The 27,093-nt window shown below is 41.4% G+C and overlaps 3 protein-coding genes across 3 annotated transcripts in view; 2 read left to right on the top strand and 1 right to left on the bottom strand.

Annotated features, from left to right (window-relative positions):
• The window catches only part of CPNE4 (copine 4), a gene marked incomplete at both ends in the record, with an annotated part of 366,239 nt that extends 363,489 nt beyond the window's left edge, over positions 1-2,750 (top strand). Inside the window, one exon of the mRNA XM_079795664.1 lies at positions 2,616-2,750. Coding sequence (XP_079651790.1) covers positions 2,616-2,750 — 135 coding nt within the window. The remainder of the gene's footprint in view (positions 1-2,615) is intronic.
• Positions 1-27,093, bottom strand: part of NEK11 (NIMA related kinase 11) — a 385,217-nt gene that overhangs the window by 71,741 nt on the left and 286,383 nt on the right. The window lies entirely within an intron of this gene.
• The window catches only part of MRPL3 (mitochondrial ribosomal protein L3), a 43,891-nt gene continuing 39,743 nt past the window's right edge, over positions 22,946-27,093 (top strand). The window contains exons 1-3 of the mRNA XM_079795430.1: positions 22,946-23,180; positions 24,198-24,382; positions 25,577-25,668. Of these exons, the coding sequence (XP_079651556.1) occupies positions 23,089-23,180; positions 24,198-24,382; positions 25,577-25,668 (369 nt within the window). The 5' untranslated portion in view covers positions 22,946-23,088. The remainder of the gene's footprint in view (positions 23,181-24,197; positions 24,383-25,576; positions 25,669-27,093) is intronic.

The raw sequence follows: 27,093 nt of genomic DNA, 5'->3' as shown, positions 1-27,093 counted from the left end.
GCTGTTATTGCCAGCTGCTTTCACAGTTTTGGCCTTTTCCTAACCCAACTAATGCCCCCCAGCTCCTATTTGTTCACCAGACCCACGAGCACACGTGTGCAAAAGGGTGGGAGAATTGCTTAAGCTCTGTGCTGTCCCATGCAGTAGCAAATAGCCACATGTGGGTATTTAAGTTTAAATTCATTAAAATTAAGTAAAATTTTAAAATGACCGGTTGCACAAGCCACATTTCAAGGGTTTATTCATTGCGTGTGTCTAGTGACTACCATATTGGACTTTCCATCATTGTAACAAGTTCTACTTGACAGCACTGTTTAGAAAAGTTTTTGTCTCCAAATAACAGCAAGTCCATCTTCCAGTGGATTACATGAATGGTTCTTAACCAAGGATGACTTATTCCCCGGGGGGACACTTGGCAATATCTGGAGACATTTTTAATGGTGATAGTATGGAGTGTCTAATTCACATCTAGTGGGTAGAGGCCAGGGATGTTGGTAAACATCCTACAATGTACAGGACAGTGCCCCCAACAAAGAATTATCTGGCCCAAAACAGCAGTAGAGCTAAAGTTGGGAAACCCTGGATTACATAAGTACAAACTCGTGTAGCTAGAAGTTAGGGACAGGGGGCTGCTGATATCTGTTTTTTTCAGAGATTCGATAGTGTCAGGGCCAGCACTTGGTGATTCCCTTGGTGATAAAATGGTTGCCATAGCTCCAGGAATCACATTCCAGTTCAAGGCAAAGAGGAAGAGGAAAGGGACACAGAGCCAACCATGTCTGTCCCCTTTCACCAAGAAGAAAAGCTTTCTAACGTCCCCCAGGAAAGTAATTTCTGTCTCAAAGATGAAATTGGATCACATGGACCTCCCTGGATGGAAGGGAGGCTAGGAAATCACATATTTGGCTTTGTAGCTCTTCTATGAGAGGTGGCCAGAGAGAAGGGGTAGAAATGACTTTTCATATACCCCAGTGTACACATGGATCATGAATAACACACAACCCTGAGAAGTTATTTATAAAATAAAAGAGCATTCATGGATGTCAAATGTCCAGCAGGCTATAACATCTCCAAGATGTAAAGAATCATTTTATTATTTTTAAATATGATTTTATTGATTTTAGAGGGAGAGAAAGGGAGAGGGAGAGAGAGAAACTGATTGGCTGCCTCCTGCATGCCCCCTACTGGGGATTGAGTCTGCAACAGGGCAGTGGCCTGACTGGGAATTGAACCCGGGAACTTCTGGTGCATGGGACAACACTCAACCAACTGAGCCACACCAGCCAGGTGTGATGAATCCTTTTAGAAAAACTCCTCACAGTGTTTTCAGATCGTTGTTAAGATATGTCTCTTATTTTGAGCCTCCTAAAAACTCTGTGAGATAGAATCAATGCTTATTCTTTCCTATTTTGTCTCTGAGAACAACAGGGCTCAGCAAAGCTGAATGGCTGAGTGACAAGCCGTATAGGAAGGAAGGAGCTAGCAACCAGGTCATCGGGCATTTAGTTCACTCCGTTTCCTTCGGGATCTTTCTGGGGCACCTCAAACACTTGTTAACTTGTCACTCTGCTTCAAATTTTCAATCTCTTCAGTACTTATAATGGGGTTTGAGCAATTTTTCTTGCCCAGAGGCTGAGCAGTTAGCACTGAATACCAAGAGTCCATGCAGAATATCAACCTCCAGCTTCATCTGCCTCAAAACATACAGTGGAGCCACAATGCTGATAGAATAATGGCTACATTAATTAGCGTGGAGGTACTCAATACGCTCCATCACCTGGCTTCAAGCTTATTTTCCAACTGAGTGCCCCACCAACTCTGCATTTGCAACACACACACTTCAGTACCATCAGAGGACTCCCTGCCCCTAAAATAATTAAATGCCAATCCCCTGCTTCCCTACATTTTAAAACATACCCAACTTAAATGCCACCTCCTCTTGGAAGCCTGCTCTGATTTCCTCCAAGATGACTTAGTCTCTTTGTTTTCTGCACTCTGGTCACACAGTGTTTGTGACTCTGGAGCAGTGCTTCTCAAATTTCATATGCACAGGAATCATGGGCATCAAATTAAAATGCAGATTCTGATTCAGAAGCTCGGGGGTGGGTCTAAGATTCTACGTTTCTAATATGCGCCCATGTGATGTGATGCTGTTGGTTTGTGGCATGTGTCATATTTTACCTTAAAGTGGGGTTAATTTTGGCTCCTCTCACATGATGCTAACTTCCGTAATAGTAAGAATAATAGACCCCATAAACCCTAGCACAGTGCCTGGAACATAAATAAGTGTCTAGAATTGAGTATAAATCAGAAACAAAAGTGCAAGACAGTTCATTCTGCCACCTAATTTTCACCCATATTTCAGATGTGAATAGTTGGATATTTTGAGACAGGCATGAAAAAATAAAATTAGGGATTTAATGGTTCACGTTCCCACAACCTGACAACTCTTGCGTGGAGGCCCTTGTCAAATGCTGAATGAATTAATGAATGAATTAATGAATGAATGATGAGAGAGAGAGTAGCTGCTCAGAACAGGATTCAAGCCTGTTAGGCTGATTCTCAGCTTCCTCTGGCCAGCTGCCAAAGTCATGGTGATTTCTTCTTCCCTGCAGGCATCTCCAGCTGCCCTGGCAAAGAGCGTGTTGGCTGAAGTCCCAAACCAAGTCGTGGACTATTACAACGGCAAAGGGATTAAGCCAAAATGTTCATCAGAAATGTATGAGTCTTCCAGGACACTAGCACCATGAACTCCATGCACTTTTACAGAGTTCTGAAATACTACTCCTGCTAATATTTACTACTTCTACTACTCATGTACTTTAAAAAGCCACACATTTAAAAACTAGCACGTTTGGGTGATTTTTAACTAACTGGCCATTTTTTTTATTTTTTTATTTTTTTTGCATGTGTAGTCCTGAGGCCTGGATCTGGTAAGCCCTAGTATTATTAAAGACTTTTTACAAAGAAACACAAATAATTCCAACTTACTCTTTACATTACAGCATGTCGACTTGAAATAAAATGGTATCTGTATCTGTTTTTTATACAGGTTTGTTGAAATTTTGCTAAATTTCTTATTATCTTTACACTGTAAAGCATTTTGAAACAACTACTGAACGTTGATAGCCAAAACATATTTGGTTTTGTCTGCTACAGGATGAGAGACTTTTCAAAATGGTAGATGCATGGACTGTATTTTGCATGTTTAAAAAACAAAAACACAAAACACAACACCCACACTGTTTTTGCAGTTGTTACCTATAATTCATCCCTGCTGAGAATGGTCTCTCTGCTGATGAAGAGAAGCAGTCACCTAAGAGTAGTCTTCTTGATGGGGGTCTGGGGCACTTAGCCCAGCACCTCTCAGACTTTATTGGGCATCTTGTCAAAATTTGGACCGTGATGCCATAGGTATGCATAGGCCCCAGATTCTGCCGCTCTGACAAGGTCCTAGGGCAAACATGTCAAACTCAAAGGCTAACATGAGCCAAATAAACGAGGCATGCGGCCTATAGGCCGCGAGTTTGACATGCTTGTCCTAGGGGATGCCAGTGCAGTCCTCCTATCGCACTGTGAGTACTGAGGTTCTAGACCTTAGGATGTGATCGTAGAGACCATCTGAACCAGGGCGGACCCTAGTCTGCTTGAGAATGGCACCTCTTCCCCATCAGTAGCACAAAGGTTGCCTGTCTCTGAGGAGGGAGTAGAAAGTAGTGAGACTGATTCCAGAAGCTGCACACCAAACACATCAGCCTCACTGCTTTGTAGTCCCACCTCTTCCTTAAACAGATGAGGGAGTATTCCCCCTGGCCGGCTCCTGCCCTCTTAAAGGAGGCATCTCACTCCTTGCATGAATGATGCCATGTTTATGTCAACCCCCAAGAATGACCTCGAAAAGTCTTCGGTTGAACCATGACAATGGAGACTTGGCCACGGCAAAGGGCTGTGCGGTGTCGCTCCCCAGAAATGTGGCCCGCCGAGTTGATTTTTAAGCTGCGTGTGGGGCTTCTTTTTGCCTCTTTTTATCACTCCTGAGAGCAAACTTTATCAGCAGAAATGCCTAGAATCATTGTGTTAGGTGGTGGTGTTTTGTTTTGATATAAAATGGCCAGTTTTGAACCAGAAGAATGAATGTTTCACTTGTATAATCTTCTCACAGGGAAATGAACAAATGTTTTACAACATAAAAGGCACAAAACGGTCAGCGAGATAGGGAGGTAAATCGCAAGGTGAAATAGATCTGTATGTTGTTTGTTGAGGGGGGACATATTATCAAGCAAATCAAATAGGCTTTGTATAATTTCCAGTGTTATAAATAATTATAGATTCTAACCTTGCAAATACATGTCAGCCAAATGCACAACATTTTGGGAATGATGGGGAAAATGTATGACTGAAAAAAATCATAAATATTTAAACTGTATTGTTTTATGAATAAATTGGGTACTTACAGAATTTTTTTTAAGAGTTATGGTCTTGTTTCTCTTTTCAAGGCATTTTTTTTTTTTACTAGTGATTTATTTCATGTAGGTGACATGACTTCAGATTATTACTAGGTCTTTCAAGGTCCCATAAAAACATGGATCATTGTTTTTAATAGACACTGTTTAGGTTCTGTCCTACAGAAATATCTGGCAGTTGTTGCTAGCACCAAACCAGGACATGAGTTTCTTTGTCTGTATGCCTGGAACAAAGTAAGCACTCAATAGATATTTAATGAATAAAGAGATGACTAATCAAATGAATGAATGCATGAATGAATGAATGAATGAATGAACTTATTAATATGCCTCTTGAGCAATCTCAGTTTTAACAAGTAGGTTGAGTGGCTGTGGCTGTCAATCAAAATGATGCACCATGTCATCCTCAAATATCTGTTGAGATCTGTTACATTCATATCAGGACTTTCTGGGATCTGTGAGATGGAGTGACAGAGACAGAGTTCACTTTGCCTGGCAGAACCTTATGAGAGTTTACTACCTTTTTCATAGGCAGACCAAAACACAGCTCAAAAGAATAATTTAAAAAAGGGCTTACTGTATGCCATCCACTGTTTTAAATGCTTGTCACATACTATCTCATTTAATCCTCCCAACAGCCCTAAAAGGTAAGTAGTAGTATTAGCCTCATTGTGCAGATAAGGAAACTAAGACAGAGAGGTTGGGCAACTAACCTAAGGTCACACAGCTATCAAAAGGCATAGACACTCGGCTTCTGAGCTCAAACACATTTTGTATATAGTTGATGGTACTATATCCATCCATTGCAGTATCAAGCAGCAGATTCTTAAGAGATTTGAGAGAATGTGACTTAAACTATGACCTTTGCCTTTATTTCAGAAATTTCTTCTCATCTGGTGATATCAGCTTTTTGTTGTGGGTCTTGGCATCTTGTGATGTACAGCATCCCCCTGGGAGCCGTGGAAGAGTCTCAGGATACAATCAGGTCTTCCCAACTTCTTGCCACCAAAGAGGCCATGTAGATCGGACATCCCAAATACGGATGCTCCCAGGAGCTGAGCAAGCCATGTGAGCAACCGAGGAGGAACAGGTTCAAACAAAGGGACAGGAAGAGTAGAGTGTGGTGAGGAGGGAGGGAAACTGGAAAGCGTGTGCCCCAAAGAGGGCAGCTGCCACCCAGCTCCAGGGGTCATGCACGAAGGTGGGCCCAATGCAGCCAGTTCATCCTGTTTTTCAAGAGAATTGAAAAATCTGATATTTGTCACAAAACCAACCAATTTGTAAATATGGAAAACTCGTTCAAAATTAAACAATTTGTAGACACTACACATGTTGTAGACACTACAAAATGAAAAATATCTCTGGGCTTACGTTGGCTCTGGAGCGCAAATTTGAAACCACTGACTGACTACATCCATGGCCTGCCCACCGCTAGGCTTCAACAGATCCCATAGACTAAATTCTTGAGGACACCACAGATTTTATTTCTGTGGTATATGTCTATGGATACTTGTATTAGAAACTGAAACTGCAAATGTAATATGTTACCAATTTATTTAAACAATGACAAACCCATAATGTGTTAACATAAATAAAACATTTTTATTTAAAAAAAAACTATAGCCGAAACCGGTTTGGCTCAGTGGATAGAGCGTCGGCCTGCGGACTCAAGGGTCCCAGGTTCGATTCTGGTCAAGGGCATGTACCTTGGTTGCGGGCACATCCCCAGTAGGGGGTGTGCAAGAGGCAGGTATCCATGTTTCTCTCTCATCGATGTTTCTAACTCTCTATCCCTCTCTCTTCCTCTCTGTAAAAAATCAGTAAAATATATTTTTTAAAAAACTATATTTTTACACCTGAAAGCCATAGGATCCTATTAACCCATGTCACCTCAATAAGTTTAATTAAAAAGTAAAAATAACTTTTTAAATCTATATGTTCAAAACCAAAAATACTGAGATCAAGAAGTGCAGTGTGTCTTGCTTAATAAAGGACAGCTGGATTCTCATAGCTGCCTCTGCATTTAACCTATCGTGAAATGATGTTTTGGTTGAAGTACAATGGAAAAAAAAAAATCTAGCCTCACATGGCAACATAGTTGATAAGAGGAGGAGTATTCTTAGCTTTCTTAGACAACTGTGCTTTTCTTCTTTTTACCACACCAAAACTCAAGAAGGGGTAGTTTCTTAAAGTTTATCTTTAGAAATATGCAATCATATCAATATACCTTTCCTGGCATTTTTCTATGGTTCTTTTGCCATGCCTGACTCTATAATATTATGCACTAGTCGTTTGTAAAATGTTGATCCACTCAGTTGTTCAGACATTCCAAATGCTCACACACTTTGTTTTACAATATAAGAAACACCACATTCTTGCTGTTTAATATCACTGCCAATCTCACCACACAGTCTTGAAGTATTGAGAAGCTGTCAAGTTAAGGTGGCAGATTCAAGTTTTCCAAACTTCTCTTTGCTGGAAAACTCGTGTCATCATTGGCAACAAACACTGTCAGTTGTTTTGCTTGAAGTGACAGGCTCGACTTCATTCATTTTCAAGAAAATATATCCTACATACACGTCTGAATACCTTGTTTATCTGTCTTTTTGTCGAGTAGAAATGGGGAGGGGGGAGGAGAACCAGCTAGTTTGGGTGCTTAGACGTTTCCTTGAGGCAACCATCTCAGCTGGAACCAGCAGAGGCACTTTCTGGGTGCTTTGCGTCTTGTCACCCAGCCTCTGAAAAAGACAGGAAAGCCAAGGTTTAACAACATGTGTAATTGTTCTGCTCTACCAAGAACACCCTTAGGTGACACTGCAGGTCCTTTCCTGCGAGGGTGTGACAGTGAGAAATAAAGGACCCCTGGTACCACCTTCTCAAAGGGAGTAGAGACTCCAGCAGTCTTACTCACCGTTGCTTTTGCACCAAACGTCAACCCAGTGAAACAGGCAAGTGACATCTTTGTGTTTTTACCTCGTAGACTCCTTGAAAGGTTCAGGGACCTTTGGGAACCACGCTTAGAACTGCTTGCTCTAGACCACCCAACAAAGGGTGCATGGGTTCACTGTCTCCACATCACAAATCCCCACAAGCTCCGTGGCTTCAAACAACACTTTATTATCACACAGTTTTGCTGTCAGTCACAAGTCCAGGGGGACTCAGCTGGGTCCTTTCAGCCTCCTAAGGGTGGAATCATGACATCAGCCGGACAGCCTTCCTTCCCCGATGCTCCCGGAAAGAATCTGCTTCCCGGCTCACTCAGGCTGTTGGTTGAAACTGGAGAGCTGAGGTCCCATCTCCTTGCTGGCTGTCAGCTGGGAAGGTGGTGGGGGCAGTCTTTACTCGTAGAGACTTCGCACATTTCTTCTCATGCTCTCCCTATGGCCCCCTCCAGCACTTGTGCATCAAGTACCCCTCAAACATTGAATCTCTCTGACTTCTCCCGCATCTCTGACTCCAGCCAGAAGAAGTTCTCTGCTTGTACGGGTTCATGTGGTTAGATGGGACCATCCGGATAACCCTGGACTCACTATCCTAAGTTGTATCACTTTAATTATATCTGTAAAGTCCCTGGTGTCATGTGACATAACATACTTATAGGTTCCAGGGATAAGGGAACAGACATGTTGGAGGACCCCTCTGTCTACCACAGTGGGAATGCAGGATATTGCCAGATGGTTCGAAAAGGAAATGTGGGGTGTTCCAATACTGTAAGAGGGCTGCCCATGGAGACAGAAGGGGGTCAAGGAGTGGTACAGTGGAACAAACTAATTCGAGCGAGGGGGTGTCCGTTATATAACAAAGTAGGTTTTCCAAATGCATGTGTTAAAAAATTGGTAAATTAGTTAGTTTACCTGTAGACACATTTGTGCAATTAAAGTCAAGTATGTATGGAGTTCAATTTCACAGAAAAGTTTTCTATATATACTAGTATCCCAATAATTTTATACTGAATGGGTCTAGTAAATGCGTGGATTCATCAGTCACCTTCAGTAAACAACCTCACACGGCTGGAACATGTTTAGCTTAGTGCACGTGTGAACATCGGCTGACCAGCACGTGTTAAAACTCCTGCAGAAAGTCAGCCACGCGACAAAAGTACCAATTACCGAGAGCACGCTGCGGTGTGATCACGTGCTAAACAGTTGCTGAACATTGTTTACCAGCGGTGACTCTTGGATTTAAATACTTCGACTAGTTGTGGATATGTAATATTTATTTATGTTGGCAAAATTCCCACAGTGTGTCCTCTGACATATGGCCTATTTGCTAAAATTTGTTAAAAATAACAGTGAATTAATCACAAAGAATAACCTGTTAATTTCATTATAAGCAAATCTTGGTTAAAAGTATTTTTAAATTAACAGGGTATTCATTTTCACAAATGACATACGGGCCGGAAATTTTGTCTATTAAATCTAAAGTCCATTAAATCGAGGTCCACAAAATGGAGGGTTTACTGTAGTAAAAGGTTACCTGCTGATTTCAGATCTCTGCCCAGGAGAGCTTTGTCTCAGTCTGTTTGGATGTCTGCCTTTTTCAGTCTTCCCAGCACTTGGTAAGTACCAACCCTGCACTAGGATGGGGTGGGGAGGGTGGTGTGGCCGTTAGGAACGAAGGAGGCAGAAAGGAAAATACATGTCTCTGCTCCCAGAGTAGCTCACAGCCTAGAGCTGCCCTCTGATGCTACGACTTTGTAATCCTGTTAGACCAGCAATTTTCAACTGATGTGCTGCAAGAATTTTTAAAACATGCAATACCAAAAAACAAACAAAACAAAAAAACAACAATAACAAAAAAACAACAACAACAACCATACAATACCTGACGTTTTAGTCAGGAGCACTGACCTCTTTTCCCTTAGATTGTCAAATTTTAAAAAATAATAACAGCACAACAGTAGCCATTCAATGTCAATGAATCACAATTATACCTTTTATTGTTGTTGGATCGGCACAAATTATTTTTTTGGTGTGCTGCAGAATTTTAGCCATTAGTTTATGTGTGCCATGAGATGAAAAAGGTTGAAAACCACTGTTCGACCTATCTTCCATGCCTTAGCCTTTAAGACATGCACGAAGAACTTTCTCATGAAAATGATCTTAAATATTGGAGAGCAGAAGCGTGGTGGCCCTTCCCAGGAACCCAGGTCTCTCCCAGAAAGCAGAGCCCTGCCTCACCTCTGCTCCGGGGCCCTGTCGTTGGTGCTCAGTATGTGATGAGAGCTTGCAGGAAAGAATGAGTACCAGGAGGTGCCCTTCTGGTGGGAGGGAGCCAGGGCTGTGATGGAGCCTCACTGAAGTCTTCTGAGGACCGCGGCTGCTCAGTGCAAATCAGGTTCTGGTGCGTTAACCTCCATTGCACCGAAATTCTCAATTTAACACAGAGCTTTCGGGGCAAACACCATTAAGTACAACAAACTTTTAACTCAAGAGAATGTGGCCAGTGTCTTAGGGTTTATGTAATAGAGTTACGTAATCCAGATACCTCCCCAAATTTTCCAGCCTTTCATTCGAAACCCCAAGAGAATAGAGTTAATGCAATGTTTTTGAACTAGTTAGAGATGGTGGTTCACAACTTTGTGCATGTATGGACTGTCACTGAATTGTCCACTTTAAAATGGTCAATTTTATGTTATTTTACGTGAATTTCCCTGCAGTTTTTAAAAACCCAAAATGTTCAAAGACCCAGTTTATGTGATTAGCAGGCAATCCAGTTGCTCACAGGGACCCCCTCCCATCCTCACGTCTCCCTTTGGACTTGGCTCCAGGTGCTTCTGCTAATCACCTCCTCCCTCTCCTCTCTTATTAACACATTTCTGGACTGCTGCCTTTTTTTTTTAATTACATGCCGGCCCTCCCTCCCTACAGGCACCATGGACACAATTCCCCTGCTTAATTCTCCAAAGTACAGACAAGAACAGACAATAGTGCTTAACAAAGATTTCCTGAATGTTTGAGCTGAACAAAGGAAATTTTAATGTGAGGGAACTACACTTAATATTTGGATACCTTGTTTTAACAAAATGTGAGTCCTATTGCAATGACTTATTTTCTATGTGCTATTTTTCTTTCTCTCCTAATACACACAAACGTGGAAGGATACACTATGTAGAACTAGTGATTGCTCACAGCTCCTTAAATATTCTACAAAATTTAATTTGCATAGAATCTAAGGTGCCACTGATTTTAAGATGCACCATTATTTTATGTACTCCTTATAATGAAAGAAAAGAAACACACAATTACACTATTACACAGTCAGTTGTGAGCTTCATCATGATGAAAACAATGCTAAAATATAGAAAAATATGCATCTTAGAATCAATAAAATAGGATAATCTCTTTCTGTGTCAACACACCACACTTAAACACATACATCTACAAACACACGCAAGCGGGATTGCAAATGGGATCTGCTCTCCATTCGGCAGAAGCTGAAGGATGCCATCGCTGGGGAAGGTGATTACTGTAGAGATGTTTTTAGCAGGTAGCAAGCTTAGCAGCTGGCTAGGTTCCAACTCTACAAAATAGATTATTTTATGCTGAGCTTATACCTTTGGGGATCCTCCTGAAGCTACTTCTAGTCTCATGTTTTATTTACTTCATGGTGAGTTGGAAAACAAAAATAACAAAGAAATATTTTAAAATGCTTGAATGTTGAATAAAAAAAAACACACACACACACTAGATACCTTGCTTGCTCTAAGAAGTCCTGGGTTATAAGATATATCATTGCTATAAGAACTCCTAGGAGGAAAAAAAAACAAAACACTTCATTAAATGCTTACAAAAATTTCACGTTTGCCAACAATAGCACACATTTATCCCCACAATCCCATCCTCCTTTCTTATTCAGTGTCAAAACGCACCTGAGCCTTCCTCAGACGGTGACATTATTGTTTTACTAAAACAATTTTTAATGTTGACATGATTGCAGGTAGATTAAAAAGGTGAAGCAAAGAGCTAACGAACACATGTGCAGGCTTTGACTTTAAGATTCTTCTGCCATTGCAGATAAGCAGAGCACAGCAAAGAAATATTGTGACTTGTACGTGTGGCTGGGACTCTGACCTTTTTGGGTGTTTAGAGGGGATAATATAATTCTGAAGTTTACCCAAGAACACTGAGGTTTTCTATGCATTTTCTGTCTGATTGAACTTGCAGTGGTTTCTAATTGTGAAAGCCCAGTGTGGCCCTAGCTGCTTTGGCTCAGTGGATATAGCATCGGCCTGTGAACTGAAGAGTCCCAGGTTCAATTCTCATCAAGGGTATGTACCTCGGTTGCAGGCTCGATCCCCGCCCTGATTAGGGTGCGTGCAGGAGGCAGCCAATCAATGAGTCTCTTTCACATCAATGTTTCTCTCTCTCTGTCTCTCTCCCTTCCTTCCACTCTCTCTAAAAATCAATGGAAAAATGTCCTCGGGTGAGGATTAACAACAACAATAACAAAAAGAAATATATATATATATATTTTAAAAAGCCCAGTAGGGATTCATGAAGGGACACACGTAGGCTGCCATTCCATTCCTGTCTGTGTTTCTGAGTCCTGAGAGCCTCAGAGAGTCCTGAAACTGGAGCCTTGTTAACGGGACAAAAACAATGCTTTTCCCCAGAAAGTAAATACAGTGTCACATTCTCTAGTCTTACCCAGGAATTTCTGGAAATTTTTTTAAAAATGATTTAAACATACATTGGTTTCTTCTAGTATGTGGAGTGCCCTTTTCTTTCACATGTACCTATATGCACACATATACTTTTGTAAAATTGAAACAGAACCCAAGTGTGGCAGGGGTCACTCTAAGATGGACAGACACCATTTCCCCTGTTAATGCTCCCATCCTGATGGCCAGGGTAATATTTCTAAGGAAGGAGATTCTTTCACAGATCATCAACCGATAGAGTAGATTTCACAAGGAAGATCTCTCTTCCCTCTTGCATATTGGATGATTTTTCCAAGTAACAAACAAATGCTAAATAAGGACCTCCTGACTTCATTAACAACCCAACGGTAAATCCTTGGCAACCGGCTAGGGTCCCCTAGGATTGCAATCCCTGCATTATGGAAAGCCATCAGAGAGCCAAATGTCAAACCCAGGTGGACTGGAGTGTGGGGTATTAAAAATACTTATACCCAGAGGGATGGATTAGGCTGGGAAGATAATTTTCTAACCTAAACTAATTCATGTAGAGTTTAATATGAGTCAAATGAATTGAAAGTGACTAAAAACATCATCAAGTACAGCCACGGCTGGGAAATGACCATCACATCTGTCCATGTCTCCTTACTTAATATCCTCAGGATCAGATTGTGCTGAGCTGGGCTGCCATTCTGCAGACCTCAGTTCACTGGGGGGATGTGCATTGATCCATTCCAGCTCAGATAGTGAGCAAGCTGGTCCGACCCTCCCTCCCAAAGAAAGCAGTATTGTGATGGTTATGGGCAAGAATTTCGGCAGCAGGCAGAAATATGTTTCCCTGAAAATATAAATTTAGTTACCTTCTCTGACCCTCAGATTCCTCACATATAAAGTGAAAACAATGCCATCTACCTCTTAGAATCCTCATGAGGACTTAAGGAGATAATATCTTTAAAATGTTGAGCTCAATGTCTGGCATATATTAAGGGGTCTATATAAATCATTGTTTTTAGCATGATGGGTAAGTTGTGTCATCTAGAAGACAACAGTGTGACTAAACAAATAATGAGCCCAGTGTGCTCATCAGTGAGTATGGACCCAGGAACGAAGAGGTCACTGGTTTTCCCGGTCAGGGCTCATGCCTGGGTTGTGGGCTCAATCCCCAGTAGGGGGTGTGTGGGAGACAATCGGTGATGTTTCTCTCTCATTGATGCTTCTGTCTCTCTATCCCTTTCACAACCTCTCTCTCTTAAAAAAAATCAATGATACACATAACAATTAAAATAAGCTGAAAAATGCACAAACCTTTAGCATTTGATGGTGTTTGCCACAGCAACTGACTCTGGGATAAACAAATGTTTTGAGCCAGGCCAAATAATCCAAACCCAGGTTGGAGCTCTCAGGAGAGGGTAACTTTCTTTTGATGTTGCTACACTGTGAAGACATGAGTCTGTGTGAGCAGGAAGTCATCCTGCTACCTCACAGGAATGAAGACAAAACAGAGGAAAGATGACTAAGAGGTAAAAAAGGGAAAAAGGAACGAGATAGCATGTTGATGACCTCAATCGGGCTCTGGATCCAGCCTTGCCTGAAGCTTGGTCTACTACTGGAATTTTCAGCTACCAACCCAGTTGAAGTTTACCCAATGGCGTATCCAAATTAATATAATATGATTTATCTATTATTTTATTGTAAGTACTCTGCCTTAGGACCTTGGAAAACAGGTTTATTTTTATTTATTTTTATTTTTTTATTTTTTTATTTTTTTTAATATACACTTCAGAGAGGAAGGGAGAGGGAGAGAGAGATAGTCATCAATGATGAGAGAGGACCATGGATCAGCTGCCTCCTGCACGCCCCCTACCGGGGGCCGAGCCCACAGCCCGGGCCTGTGCCCTTGACCAGATTCGAACCTGGGACCCTTCAGTCCGCAGGCCGGCGCTCTATCCATTGAGCCACACCAGGCCCAACAGGTTTATTTTTAATTCCCCTGAAGGATTTAGCACATATAGAGCACATGGCACATGAGATTTGCAATATAGAAGGTGCTTGGATATTTGTTGAATGAAACGAGCATGTTGCCCATTCACTGACCTCTACTTCACCTTCTAACATGAAATGGAAAAGAAACCGAGGAGATATAAACTGTTTCTAGACTGGATAAAATCATTCGCGGTGCCACTGCAGAAAAAGAGCAAAAGGGCAGGCAATTGCAGTGTCCTCTCCTCCACCTAAGAAACCCACTGTGTTCCTTCCTCATAGTCTACCTCGACCACCTCTATTTCCCTGCCTGTCCATTAAGTGATGTCCCTCTGCATTTTTCATTTCAGGGTTTGGAATAAGAATTCAGCTATCTATGCATGAAACAATGGAGAAATTAAGATCCAGTCTCTCTCACATTTTTGGAAGCAGGAGGGAAATCCTGATGAAGGTGTTCTTTGCAGAAGATTGGGGTTGGGGGTACTGAGGAAAGTTTAAGGGAGAACGGTTCCTTATCCCACAGGCTGGCCTCTCTTTCCTCCTCAGAAAAAGCCATTGTGCTTTAGAGCCCATGAAAGCATCCATTATAACCAGCACCTTCCACTGCCTGAGGCCTCCCAGCTGCCCAGTGCTGGGACGTTCCCCTGTGCTCAAGGGAGAAAGTGCCAAGTTCAGGTGACAAAGTCAATTTCCCTAAGAATCAATTTCTGATATACTAGTACTTTATTTTGTCGAATGACCAACTCCCGACTTCCCTTTTGCAGAAGGACTTGCCCACTCAGCATGACATTTTACATTCAGACACTTCCAATCCAGTTGATATTTCACTTTAAAGATCATTTTTCCCCTTTTCTGCGGGCCATAGCTTAGGCAAGGAGACATTTTATAAATAACTTCTGCTTTCAGTCATCCAAACCAGCAAACCTAAAGGCTCAGCATCATGTAGAGTGGGGGGAAAAATAGGTGTGGGAATTAGAAGACCTGGGTTCTAAACCAGACTGTACCAGGCATATGGCTTTACTAGGGGTGTTTACTAGATATGTAGTCTTAGGCAATTTACTCAACCCCTCTGGCCATCGTACATTCCTCATAGATTGTTGTGGGGATTAAATGAAATAATATTTGCAAAACATTTAACATTGTAGCAGACACTATATAAATGGCTCACTAAGTGAATTTACCATGAGCATTCTCATTGCTCCTATTACCAATATTAGGGTCTAGCAACAATTTCTTTTCCAGAGAACGCATGCTCTCTCAAACAAATTACTGTTCCCATCATGACTGACTCATTCTAAGGTAATTGTTTTCCTTTAAGGCAAAGATGGCAGAACACACTAGGCACTCCCTTCAGTGCTCCTGGGCTGAGAGTTGTGAATTTCAAGGAGAAATGAAGAGATGGAAGGAAGAGAGGGGCGTGGGCTTAGCATACTACACCTTGTCTAGAAAATAGCTCTGGCTCCCTGATGGGTGTCCATGGTGTTGAAGATGATGATGGTGATGATGTTTTTTAAACAATGAAAACACTACTCTTGTGTATGTTGTATTTCTTTAGTATTAAAAGCAGATCAGTAAACGTGGACATAAAAGACACCAGAGGCCAACAGAAAGACAAAAAGATCTCCTAATAGTTCATTAGGAATCTTGCATGATTGCATTCAGAAGAAAAGTGTAGATTTTTCATAATTACTATAATATCTAACAGGATGTCTATATAAATATTAATAACAGTAGCCAGCATGTTTTAGTTCTTACTATGTGCTAAGTACTGTGTAAAGCACTTTATATATCTACTAGAGGCCCGATGTACGAAATTCATGCAAAGGGCTTGGTCCCCACTGTCCTCAGCCCCCGCCCACCATGGCAGCTGCCTCTGCCTCGGCCCTCGCAGCCCCAGCTTCATCCGGAAGGTCATCCAGAAGGACGTCTGGTCTAATTAGCATATTATGCTTTTATTATATAGGATATCTATATCTATATAATTTAATTTAATCTGTGCTGTTGCCTTGTGAAGGAGGTTTTTGAAAAAATCATATCTTACAGCCCTAACCAGTTTGGCTCAGTGGATAGAGCATTGGCCCAGGGATTGAAGGGTCCCAAGTTTGATTCTGGTCAAGGGCACACGCCTGGATTGCGGGCTCGATCCCCAGTAAGGGGCATACAGGAGGCAGCCAATCAATGATTCTCTCTCATCACTAATATTTATATCTCTCTCTCCCTCTCCCTTCCTCTCTGAAATCAATAAATATATATATTTTAACAAATAAAAATAATAAAATTATATCTTACAGATGAGGAAACTTAGAAAAACCAAGTGATACACCCAGGTGCATAGAAATAGTAGCAGAGACAGGATATGAATCCAGACCTTCCCACTTCTGAAAAAGACTCCTCCTAGCCAATCGCAGGGGTGTATGGAGTCCTCAGCTTCTCCTGATGTTGGTGGAGGAGGAGGCCGAAGGAGCCAGTCACTGAGTAAGGCAGAACCCTTTCCTTCTGTTAGACATTTGGTAACATAAGTTCAGAACCTTTCAGACAACTGCTGGTGCTGGGGTTGCCCATCCTGTTGGTGTGGTCATTCTGGCTACTCTCGGTATTTCACATCAGATTTCCATATACCTTTGATACCATAAAATTTTTCTTTCAAAATGTACACTTTCGTTATTTGTAGTATATTTAAAAGTTGTGCAACTATCACTGCTAAAATTTCCAAAGTTTGTAGAAAGGTAGGGCTTCCGGGAGGGCTGAAGAAATATGCTGCCCCGCCTTTAAAGTGTTTGCATTCTTGTGGAGAATGTATGGTTTATAAACTTGAGGCTTCTCAGTACTTATAATAAAAAAGAATAATACCCTGTGAGAACATATATTCACTTGGTAAGTGCTACGAAAGGAGAGGAATTAACAGCCAGGGCGATGACGAGGGATCCTCATAGAGGAGGCAGCCTTGGGGATGAGGGAAAATTGAAGTGCTGTGAGCAGGGATGGTGTCAGATGCAAGGAACTCTGGCTCAATGGCCCAAGTGTTAAACTCTTGCCAAGCATAACTATTTTCCCTACTGAGAGACTGGCTTGGGGGAGGAGACTCAACAGGAAATAGAAAAGAGATTAGCTGAAGCCAAGTGATTTCAGCCAGAGATCGCCTGGTTTATTTGAAGGTAATTTATATAATAGTGACCAGCAGCTCCTCTCAGTCATCTGTTTCAGCGGGATGTGTGCTTTGCTGAGCGAAGACGGCATTTGGCCCTTGGTTGGAAATTCCTGCTTTAAAAAACCATTTTGTTCCATTTTGAAATAAAGTGGGAGTGAAAACCATGCCCCATGATGCTTCATGGTTAATAAAACTGCAAAGACATTTCTGCCTGGGCATAAAAGATTATTTTAAGCACCATCTCCCGGGCTCTTTGGTTACTAAGGGAATCCTGTGTCAGCTCATCAGCACAGACAGGCGAGTTGCCATGACGATCCTGCTAAGCTGGCTGGAGTCTAAATGCCACAGATGGAGGAACCACTGTCAATACCTGATTCCTGAGCAGCCTGGCAGTGCCCTCCCTGCCCCTTGCAGTTTGCCACTCCTCCTCCTAAACCTACCTTGGCTGCCCACTCCTTTGCCACTAGGATGCACAAGCCCAGCTGGAAGGGCACTCAAGGTCACTGGCTCATCTGGTTTGATGGTCAGTCTCCTGTCCCAGAATATGTTGCTCATGCTGGAATGTATTCAAGTCTTTCTGGGCATGTAGAGTCCTTCATGCCTGGCCTTTGTCTCTTTAAATAAAAGAAAATACTAGTTATTTACCAAGAAGCTGTACTAGGAAGCAGAAAAAAAAGCTGGAATAAATATTTTCTTTCCTGTAAACCAACCAGACATAATCTGAAACAGTTTTACAGGGTAGGTTTGTCATGGTAGTCAGCAATTGGTCACCCCCTGCAGCTACCTGAATGCAATTCCATTCCTTCACGTGGACAGACACATGGTGTTTCTGGCAAATTACATTGTCTAAAGATGGCTGAAACTATCCCAGGTGCTCATCTTTCAGTGTGATTTTGACATGTTCACCTTGAGAGGTGGGTTTATGTTCCTTCTCCTTGAATCTGGGCCAGCTTGTGTCTTAAGTGAAGTAATCCCATGTGATTTGTGAGGCTAGGTCATAAAAGGTAACATAGCTTTCTCCTGGTTCTCTCGGGATGCTTGTTCTTAGAACCCAACCACCATGTTGTAGGGAAGCCCAAGCAGCCACATGGAGAGACTACATCCAGGTGCTCCAGCAAACAGTCTAGTTGAGGTCCTGCCTGATAGGTATCATCATCCACCAGATATAGAGCCAATGAGCCTTCAAATGATTTCAGCCCCCCGCCCCGGCTGACATCACCTGGTCTTTGAGTCATCCCAGGTGAGGCCCAAACAGAAACAAACCATCCCCACTGTGCCCTTTCTGATTTCCTAACCAACAGAAGCCATACAAATAATAAAATAGTGGTTTTTCTAAGCCCAAAAGTGTGGGGTGGTCTGCTCGCCTGCAGCATCTACAGCATCCTCAGTTTATTAGAAATGCAAACTCTCAGGCCTCGCCTCGTATCTATCAAATCAGACTGCATTTTATTAAAATCCCCAGGTAATATCTATGTGCATTTAAATTTAAGAGGCTCTGACATAGGACATTACAGAGCCTCCTGTTTCTTTATTGACAAGAAGTTTGTATATGATTGAATGAGGGGATATCTCAAGCAGTTTGGCCTCCGTGCTCTCTCTTGAGCCCAACTGATTCTGATCCAGACTGATTAGATCTCTAAAGATGCAGACTTAGCACTCCCCAGTCTTGGCTTACCTGGGGAAACGTCTGGAGGCCAAGTTGAGTGTCCAATATTGTGTTATGCAGCTTTCTTTTCTTGGGAAAAGACGCAAGACAATAGAGCATGGAAGCACTTGGACTCCGGAGTTGTCCTGCTTGGGCTCAGCTCCTGGCTCCACCACTTAAGGTTTGTGAATTTGGATGAGCTGCTTAATCTTCTCTATGCCTCAGTTTCCCATACATAAAGATGAGAATACTAGTGGCTACTTCCTAGGAGTAAATGAGTTAATATATGTAAACCACTTAAAATATGCCACTTAGCAAGAGCAATGTGTTAGTTTTTCCTCATTCTTCTGGGACCCCTTCCATGTATAATCAAAATCCTAAATCAAATTGGTTTCTAGGAATTTCTCAAGACTCTGTATATTCTGGGGTCAGAGGGGACACCCTGACCATGGTTCCAGGTGACAAGCATAATCACTGGTCTAGTGTCACATTCCAGCAGTCAGAACAGCCCTGGCATCAGAAGGAAGACCAGGGGGAAGGGGCTGTCGTTGGCTGAAAGCATTGGATCCCCTGACATGTGATTCTCCATTGTCTGTCACTAACATTTTTGTTCAGTCATCACAGAACTTTAAAGAAATGCACATACGTTTAAGTACATCAAGTTTCAGAACCTTTCTGAATACAACCCGAGGGGCAGGATGCCGAGAAACTTGAAAGCCCATCACAACATGGCCACACTGCTTTTATTTTTTTTTAAGGCTTTCTTCAAACCAAATGTGTTTCCATTCTGATCCTCTCTGGGAGCCCCACAGTCTGTGGGCTGACTTAGAAATTTATAAATAAATATTGTGCTTTAAAAATCATTATACTGAAGTTGAAAATTGTAATTTGGTCTTGATGGGGGACATTGAAGCAGAATTCATCTTCTTACTGAATGAGCATCTGTGGAGTTTGCAATATGGCCTTTTAAGTTTTCTATACTAGCCAGCAATTAAGTCTCAAAGTTCAAAATTTCTTCAAGTTCGTTTTATTTATTCCCTCATCCAATTTTAAAATGTGCTAAATTGTCTTTAGAAAAATGGAAGGAAGCCAAGGATAATTTAATGAAAAGTCTAAACTCACTTTAAAATGATTTTTAATTTCAAATATAATGCGTGTTATGAACTAAGATGGCATAAATGAATATAAAATGCAAATTAACCAACAATGAAAAATGTATTATTCTGCAGTAAACCAACCATACAGAACATGTCACAAACATTATAAAAACTAACTGAAGAGCCTAAAGGCAAGAGCACATAGAAAAAATATTTCCAATAAACCCTTGGTTTGAAACATACTCCTTCAAAAATAAAACTATGCCTAATGTTTTACTTTATAAGGAGAACATTTATTATATTATCTTTTGGTTTGAATTAGAGGAGCAAGAATCATGAAATTGCAGTACAGTAAAACCTCACTTAATGTCATCAATAGGTTTTGCGATTTTAAGGGAAATGACATATAACAAAATCAATTCTACCATAAGCTAATTGATATAAAGAATTACGTTCCTACAGCATCTCATCAATGTTAGAACAAATGAATGAAAGGACATTATTTGAGGACCTGCTGTTCTAAAAACGTGATTATGGAGGTTATCTTTCTTCCAATGAGGAACTGAGGTCTCACAGAGACAAAGTGGTATCAGGGTCCCAGGGTCTAAGCCAGTCTCTGAAGGATGATATCAGAAATAATGGGAGACTCGAGGACATACCTGAGTATATAAAAATAGCCTTGGCTGGGTCCCTCAAGAATTGGGCCTGGTCTTTGTCAATTAGCAGCATACTGCAGTGACAAAATTGACTATAATGATACTTCTCAGTCCCATCTGGCAATCAGGAGACATGCTGTATAACAGATGACACACATTTTGCTTTGATTCAGTTTAGCAGTGGTGCCTGATGAGGGTTTCATTGACTCAAGGTCCCCATTACCAAGAGAGATTTAACACTAGGGGCAAATGTTAGACTGAATGGTTGCCTCCTCGATCCTCATTGACCACTATGTGTCATATGTTTGCCAGTTTTCTTCTTTAACCATAAAGAAATTCTAATGTGAGGACAGTAACAGATTTTTCATAGAGAGCCAAAGAAACAAAATGGTTAACAGCGCAAGCTCTCTGGTCACATGGCTGAGATTTAAATCTCAGCTCTACCACTTACTAGTAGAGTGATCTTACTTAAGTTATGTAATATCTCTGTACTTATTTTTTATCAATTTTAAAATTAAGATAATTATAGTATATCACATGGGGTTGTTATTTAGTGAAAAAATATATACTAAAAGAGTAAACATTAATCCTGTTAGTAATCAGACTGCAGTGTAATTTATAATGGAATGTCAACACACTGTTTCTAACAGATCATACCCAACCCACACCACTGGTACAAAATGATGAACAGTTCCTTCTTCTGAATGATTTCTGCTTTCTTACCAACATCATCCCTAGTCTTGTTTTGTCCTTCTTTCCTCTGAAACACAATTATCAAGATGCCCAATTGCTGAACTGTTCTTGCTTTTTGACAGCCTTTATTTCAAAACAAGTCCCTGCTTCACGTATACCCACCTTAAAATCACCCAGAATAAGTCTAGATCTTATAACAAGTCCCTCCTTTAGGTGTAGGCACTTCTTGCTGCAACAAGCTAATTGAACTTAACCTTGTTTGAGTTCAGGTGTGCTCCTGGCAGTCTTTCAGTGTTGAGCTTCCATAATAGCACATACTATAGCGCACTATATGCACAGGAAATGCTGACTATTTGCAATAGTAGGCAAGTACTTTTTTACCCCAGCTTCTTCATGTAGCACACCTCAAGACATGTGTGTTCAATGAAGGGCAATTTTTATGTAACTGGAAAACCAGTTAGCATGGCTAGAATGAAGAGATGGGATTTTTTTCTCCAAGTTTCAAAGTGTTATTTAAAAGTCCCCGGGGTAACTGCAACAGCAATAGGTGAAATGGAAGAGCAAGCAAAGCAAAGATTTTGAGCCTACTGAAGTCCAAGTAGTATCCCCGAATTGACCATATTCTGGACCTTTTAAGCCAGGCTAGCCAGATAGCTATAAAAAAAGAGGGCGTTAAAATAGCTAAAATTTTAAGTTCTTATTTCCAAATTCTACAAATACCCATTTGACAAATTTGGAAACAGACTCTGGAGTGGAATGAATGCCTACGGCACACACAGGATGATTAGGCTGGGTCTGGAACCAAAGACAGAACTTTGTTAGTACAGAATGTGAATTAGCTACTTATTGTTGTTCAAATTGCCCTGCAACTTAGTGACTCAAAATAAGAATAATCACTTATTCTCTTTGGCAATATCTTCTGTCAGGAACCCTTAAGTTCCTTGGCTGGGTAGTTCAGGCTCAAGTTCCTTCATGAGTTGCAGTCATATGAAGGGTTGCTGAGGCTGGAGGATCCACTTGCTAGGTAGCTCACACCTGGCTAGAAAGTTGGTCCCTCTTCACATGGGCCTCTCTACAGGGCTGTTGGAGTGTCTGCAGGATGTAACCGCCGGCTTTCCCCATAGGTAACAATCCACTCGACAAAGACAGAAGTAGCAATACCTTTTATGACCCAGCCCTGGAAGTCACACACCATCACCTTGGCCATATTCTATTGCTAACACATGCCAGCCCCGTTTCAGGGCCGGCTCTATCCACCTGCCAGATGTGCTATTTGGGACCAGCGCCAAATTCTGAGTCTGTATTCCTTCATGCATAATATAAAAATAACAACTTCGTTTTAGCCTGTTTGGAACATAAACCAGTATAAGAAAATCAAGCTCTGCTTAGTGATTTCACTTCCTTAAGAATCCTGTCCCTAATACGCCCCATTCTTCTAAAGTTTAAACTACGAACATACTTTCCCCCCTCTGTTCCCTGGAGAGAGAATCAGTCCTTGGCTCCCCACACTAACCCCTACACAAAGTAGGACTATTCCGGAGGCAGAACTATAGTTCCGGGGGCTGACACAGGTGCCCGGAGCGCATTTCAGAACGGACCGGAAGAGGCTCCGGCGGCTATTTCCGTCCCGGAGGGCAAAGGCAGACAGCCGGCGGGACGGCTCCGGGAGGCTTGCGGTGCACGCGTGACAGCAGCGTGGGGACTCCCTGAAAGCAGGGTGGAGGGTCCCCCGAAAGTGTAGCGACCCGAGTCCTGTCCGGCTCCTCCATGCTTGGCTGGAGGCGGCTGGCTCTGGCCGGCTCCCAGGTGCTGCGCCGCGGCACCGGGGGCCTGGATGCTGCCGGGTGCTTCGGGAACAGGTAAGTGCGGGCGAGAGACAGGGTGTGTGTGTGTGTGTTTGGGGGGCGAAGGGGGTAGTCCCTGCAAAACTACGGCTTTGAACAATGATAAAGCCGGGTACAGAGGGTTCTGCCCTGGGAGGAAGAGGAAGGGGCTGTGTCCAGACCTGAAGTATAGAAGAGTAAGGAGCGTTTCTCTAAGGAAGCCCGTTCAAGGACCGAAGGGCTGATTTTTGTTTTTGTTTGTTTTTAATGCGTATGAGCGACTGGCCCCAAGCATTACCAACAGCTGTGATCGTATAATCAAACGCCAGTTGGTGAGCGTTGGCTGTGTACGAGATGCTCTGTTAAGTGTATTAGGCGCCTAAGCCTCACGTGAGCTAAATCATTCTCTTTTACAGAAACTATCATTCCGTTTTGCAGATAAAACGGAGGCTTGAACAGGAGAAGTAACTTGCCCCATGGCCATTCAGTTAATAAGTGCAAATTGGGACTCTAACCTGAATAATCTATCAGACTACAAGAGGAGGATAGACTACAGAGAGCTTTACTTTTCTGACACTCCGCGCAAGACTTACAGACCTCAGTCCCTAAGGGCTTTCCTGGTGTGTTCAGCTGACCAGAGGTCATGTCTTTACACATCCAGTTTCTTCAGATTCTGAGCCTAGGCCATGTCATTGCAGGGAAGAGAGGAGCGTATCAGAGAAAGATCGGCATTCCATATTCTGCCACTTCTACTGGCTATGAAATATTAAGGTTCACGTACAAATGGCTTCTCCTGTCTCTAGGTAGGACTACTTTGTTAGCAAACTATTCACCCCAGAAGAGAAGACGAAGAACTTTTCCTCCAGGGTAACTATGAACAGTTAAAACGTGAGCCCCATTATTATCCTAAGGAATGTCAGGAGAAAAACGTGCACAGAATCCAAGCCCTTTCCTAAGGCCCTGATGACACTTTCCAATGCACGTGACCTCTCTTTGTGTTAACTGGAGAAACTTTTGAACTGTGGTTTGTTCTTTCAATTTTTGTTTTTACAGAACGGACATCTGGCTTTTAGTTAGAAGTCTCCATGGCAAGAGTGGCACTTGGTGGGATGAGCATCTTTCTGAAGAAAATGTTGAGTTTGTTAAGCAGTTGGTCTCCGATGAGAATAAAGCCCAATTAGCCAGTAAACTGTGCCCTCTGAAAGATGAACCGTGGCCTATACATCCTTGGGAACCAGGTGGTTATTTTGTATATGATGAGTTCTCATAATTACTTAGTGGCTGGCACATTCAAAATTATAGTGACTGCTTGATAGATTTATCATCTCTTGAAGTTATTGTTCATGTCTTAAGTGGGTCTGTTTCGTTGTGGTTTGGTTTGCATGTTTATTACCAGCATCCTATTCTGCTGTTAGTGAATGTCTGATAATAATCAAGATTTACTAATAAAAGCTGTTTTGTATGTGAAATGAGAATCATTCTGCATACGTTTTCTTCCTTCAGATAAAAAAAAAAAAAAGACTATAAAAATAAATCAGGGGGGAAAAATTCTGGAAGAGTATGATCTAAATTATGTTACACAGATGTCTCCAGTTAGGATATTCTAGCATTCCAGGCTTGCCAAGGGCAACTCCAGAGTCAGCTCTGTGTGCCTGGTAGAGTGCTAAACCCACCTGTGGACAGATCAAGAAGAATAAGGCCTTTCCTATTGAGAAAGTGAGCTCTGGTTAGGGTTTATTATAAACAGTTGAATTGCACAGTGGAGTAACTTTTATCAATTTATGCAACAAATCTAAGTGTCATGGGGAAGGCCAACATATTTTAGCAATATGACCACTTGTGTCATCCTTATAAACCCTGCTAACTTTTTGGAATTAGATGTTTTCTAATTAATGACGTTTGATATTTATACTAGGAAAGCAAAGCATAATAAGGGATTTATCATGCCCTCTATTAATACCACTATTTTAAAATCAGAATTAGCCCAGCCGATGTTGCTCAGGAGTTGAGTGTTGACCTATGAACCAGGAAGTCTCCAGTTTGATTCCCAGTCAGGCACATGCCTGGGTTTCGGGTTATTCCCCAGTAGGAGGCATGCTGGAGGCAGCCCATGGATGTTTCCCTCTCTCCCTAAAACCAGTAAAAACATACTTTTAAAAAGAACCACAATATATCCATTTAACTGTTTTCTTTTTTTGTGCCCTTCTCTTATACTTGTTCAGTATATGGAAATGTATTGAGTACCAATGTCTTACATTAGGCATGGTTGAAGATGCTTACATCTATAGGGAATATTTGTGTTTTACTCTGAATATATTAGCATGTTTATTTGCCTGCTCCTTATTTTGAAACCATGATTCAGGAAATACTGTTGCATTGCATTGGCAAAGTTGAAAAAGCTGTGTTAACATTCATTTGTTTTTAATTGCCAGGTTCCTCTAGAGTAGGCCTTGTCGCAGTGAAGCTGGGCATGATGCCTTTATGGACCAAAGATGGTCAAAAGCATGTGACCACATTACTTCAGGTAAGAAACAGCAGTTATAACAGTTCTGTATGTGTGCCAAGATCTATTTGTGCCAACCTAAATGGGCAACATTTGTGTCCTGAACTATTTAGCTGTGTGGTGAAGAATAGGTTAATGTTGAGTATAAATGCTATTAAAGAACTTTACTTCTTATGGTTTTGGTGAATGTTCTCTTGCCTGAGTGGTGGCCTTCCTAGTAATGGCATGGGGCAACTGGGACAATTAACAAAAAAAGATTAAGCTAGCTTCTCACAGATCTAGTTTAATTCATAATCAGAAAAAGTCTCAGTTCCATCTTGTTTTCATTATGAAGTTCTTTCAACTCCAAAATAATTTTTATCTCTTTGCTAACTTAGAATGTTATACACTTGTTAGGGGAAGCAGTGTTTTGTTCTCTGAGATAAAGTAAACTCCTCTTCTGCTTAATAATGTGGGCCCTGGGACCAGAATACCTGAATTCAGGTCTTGGTTCTGCCACTTCTTAACTGTGTTCTTTGAAACACTGTGTCTCATCTATAAAATATATACTACTTTTTAAATGAAATAATTATGACCTACCTCAAAAGGTTATTGTGAGGATTGCACAAGATATAAATGTCAAGCACTTAAAATGTAAAACAGTGTTAAATGTCCAATAAATGTCAGCTGCTGTTGTCTTTCTCATTATTATTATAAAAAGATCACTGAAAAGTAGGAGACCATCATTCCCCAAATCACTTTGGACAACTCAGTTTATCTTTGGGGCCCAGCCTTAGACAACTGATTAGGCAGGTGGTGGTAATTAAAATAAGAGCTCATGCACGTAAGTGCTTACGTGCTAATAAGCAGAAGGAGCCTCCCAGCCCTTAGTAAATTTTTATTGACTAATTGATCAAGGATAAGATTATAGTTTCTAGAACTCTAAGGAACTTTGGGAACTTTCAATAATGACTGATGGGATTGTAAATTGGTATAACCACTTCAGAAAATAATTTAGCCTTATGTAGTAAAGTTGAGATAAGTGAACCTTGTAATCTATTCCATTTGTGCGGGTTACTAGAAGATTTAAAGAGTATGCACCAAGAAAACTGTACAACAGTGTTAATAGCAATATTACTCTTAATACTCCAAAACTAGAAATAACCTAAATGTCCATCAGCAGTAGAATGGGTAAATCGTGGTGTATTCACATGATGCAATGCTGGATAGCAGTAAGCTACATCTAACAACGTGGATGAACCTTACAAATGTAATCTTGAGTGAAAGAAGTAAGACAAGGAAGACTACATTCAGTCTGATTCCATTTATATAAAGTTTAAAGCAGACAGCACTAAACAACAGCATTATTACGTAGTACTTTCAAAGGTAGTAATTATAAAGAAAACTAAGTAAAGGATTGCTCTAAATGTCAAGGGTAGTGGTTATTTCTTGAGCAGCACACCTCAG

The sequence above is a fragment of the Cnephaeus nilssonii genome (genome assembly GCF_951640355.1).
Source record: "Cnephaeus nilssonii genome assembly, chromosome: 17".
Lineage (NCBI taxonomy): Eukaryota > Metazoa > Chordata > Mammalia > Chiroptera > Vespertilionidae > Cnephaeus > Cnephaeus nilssonii.
The sequence above is the reverse complement of the archived record's forward strand: the minus strand, read 5'-3'. Positions and strand labels throughout refer to the sequence as shown.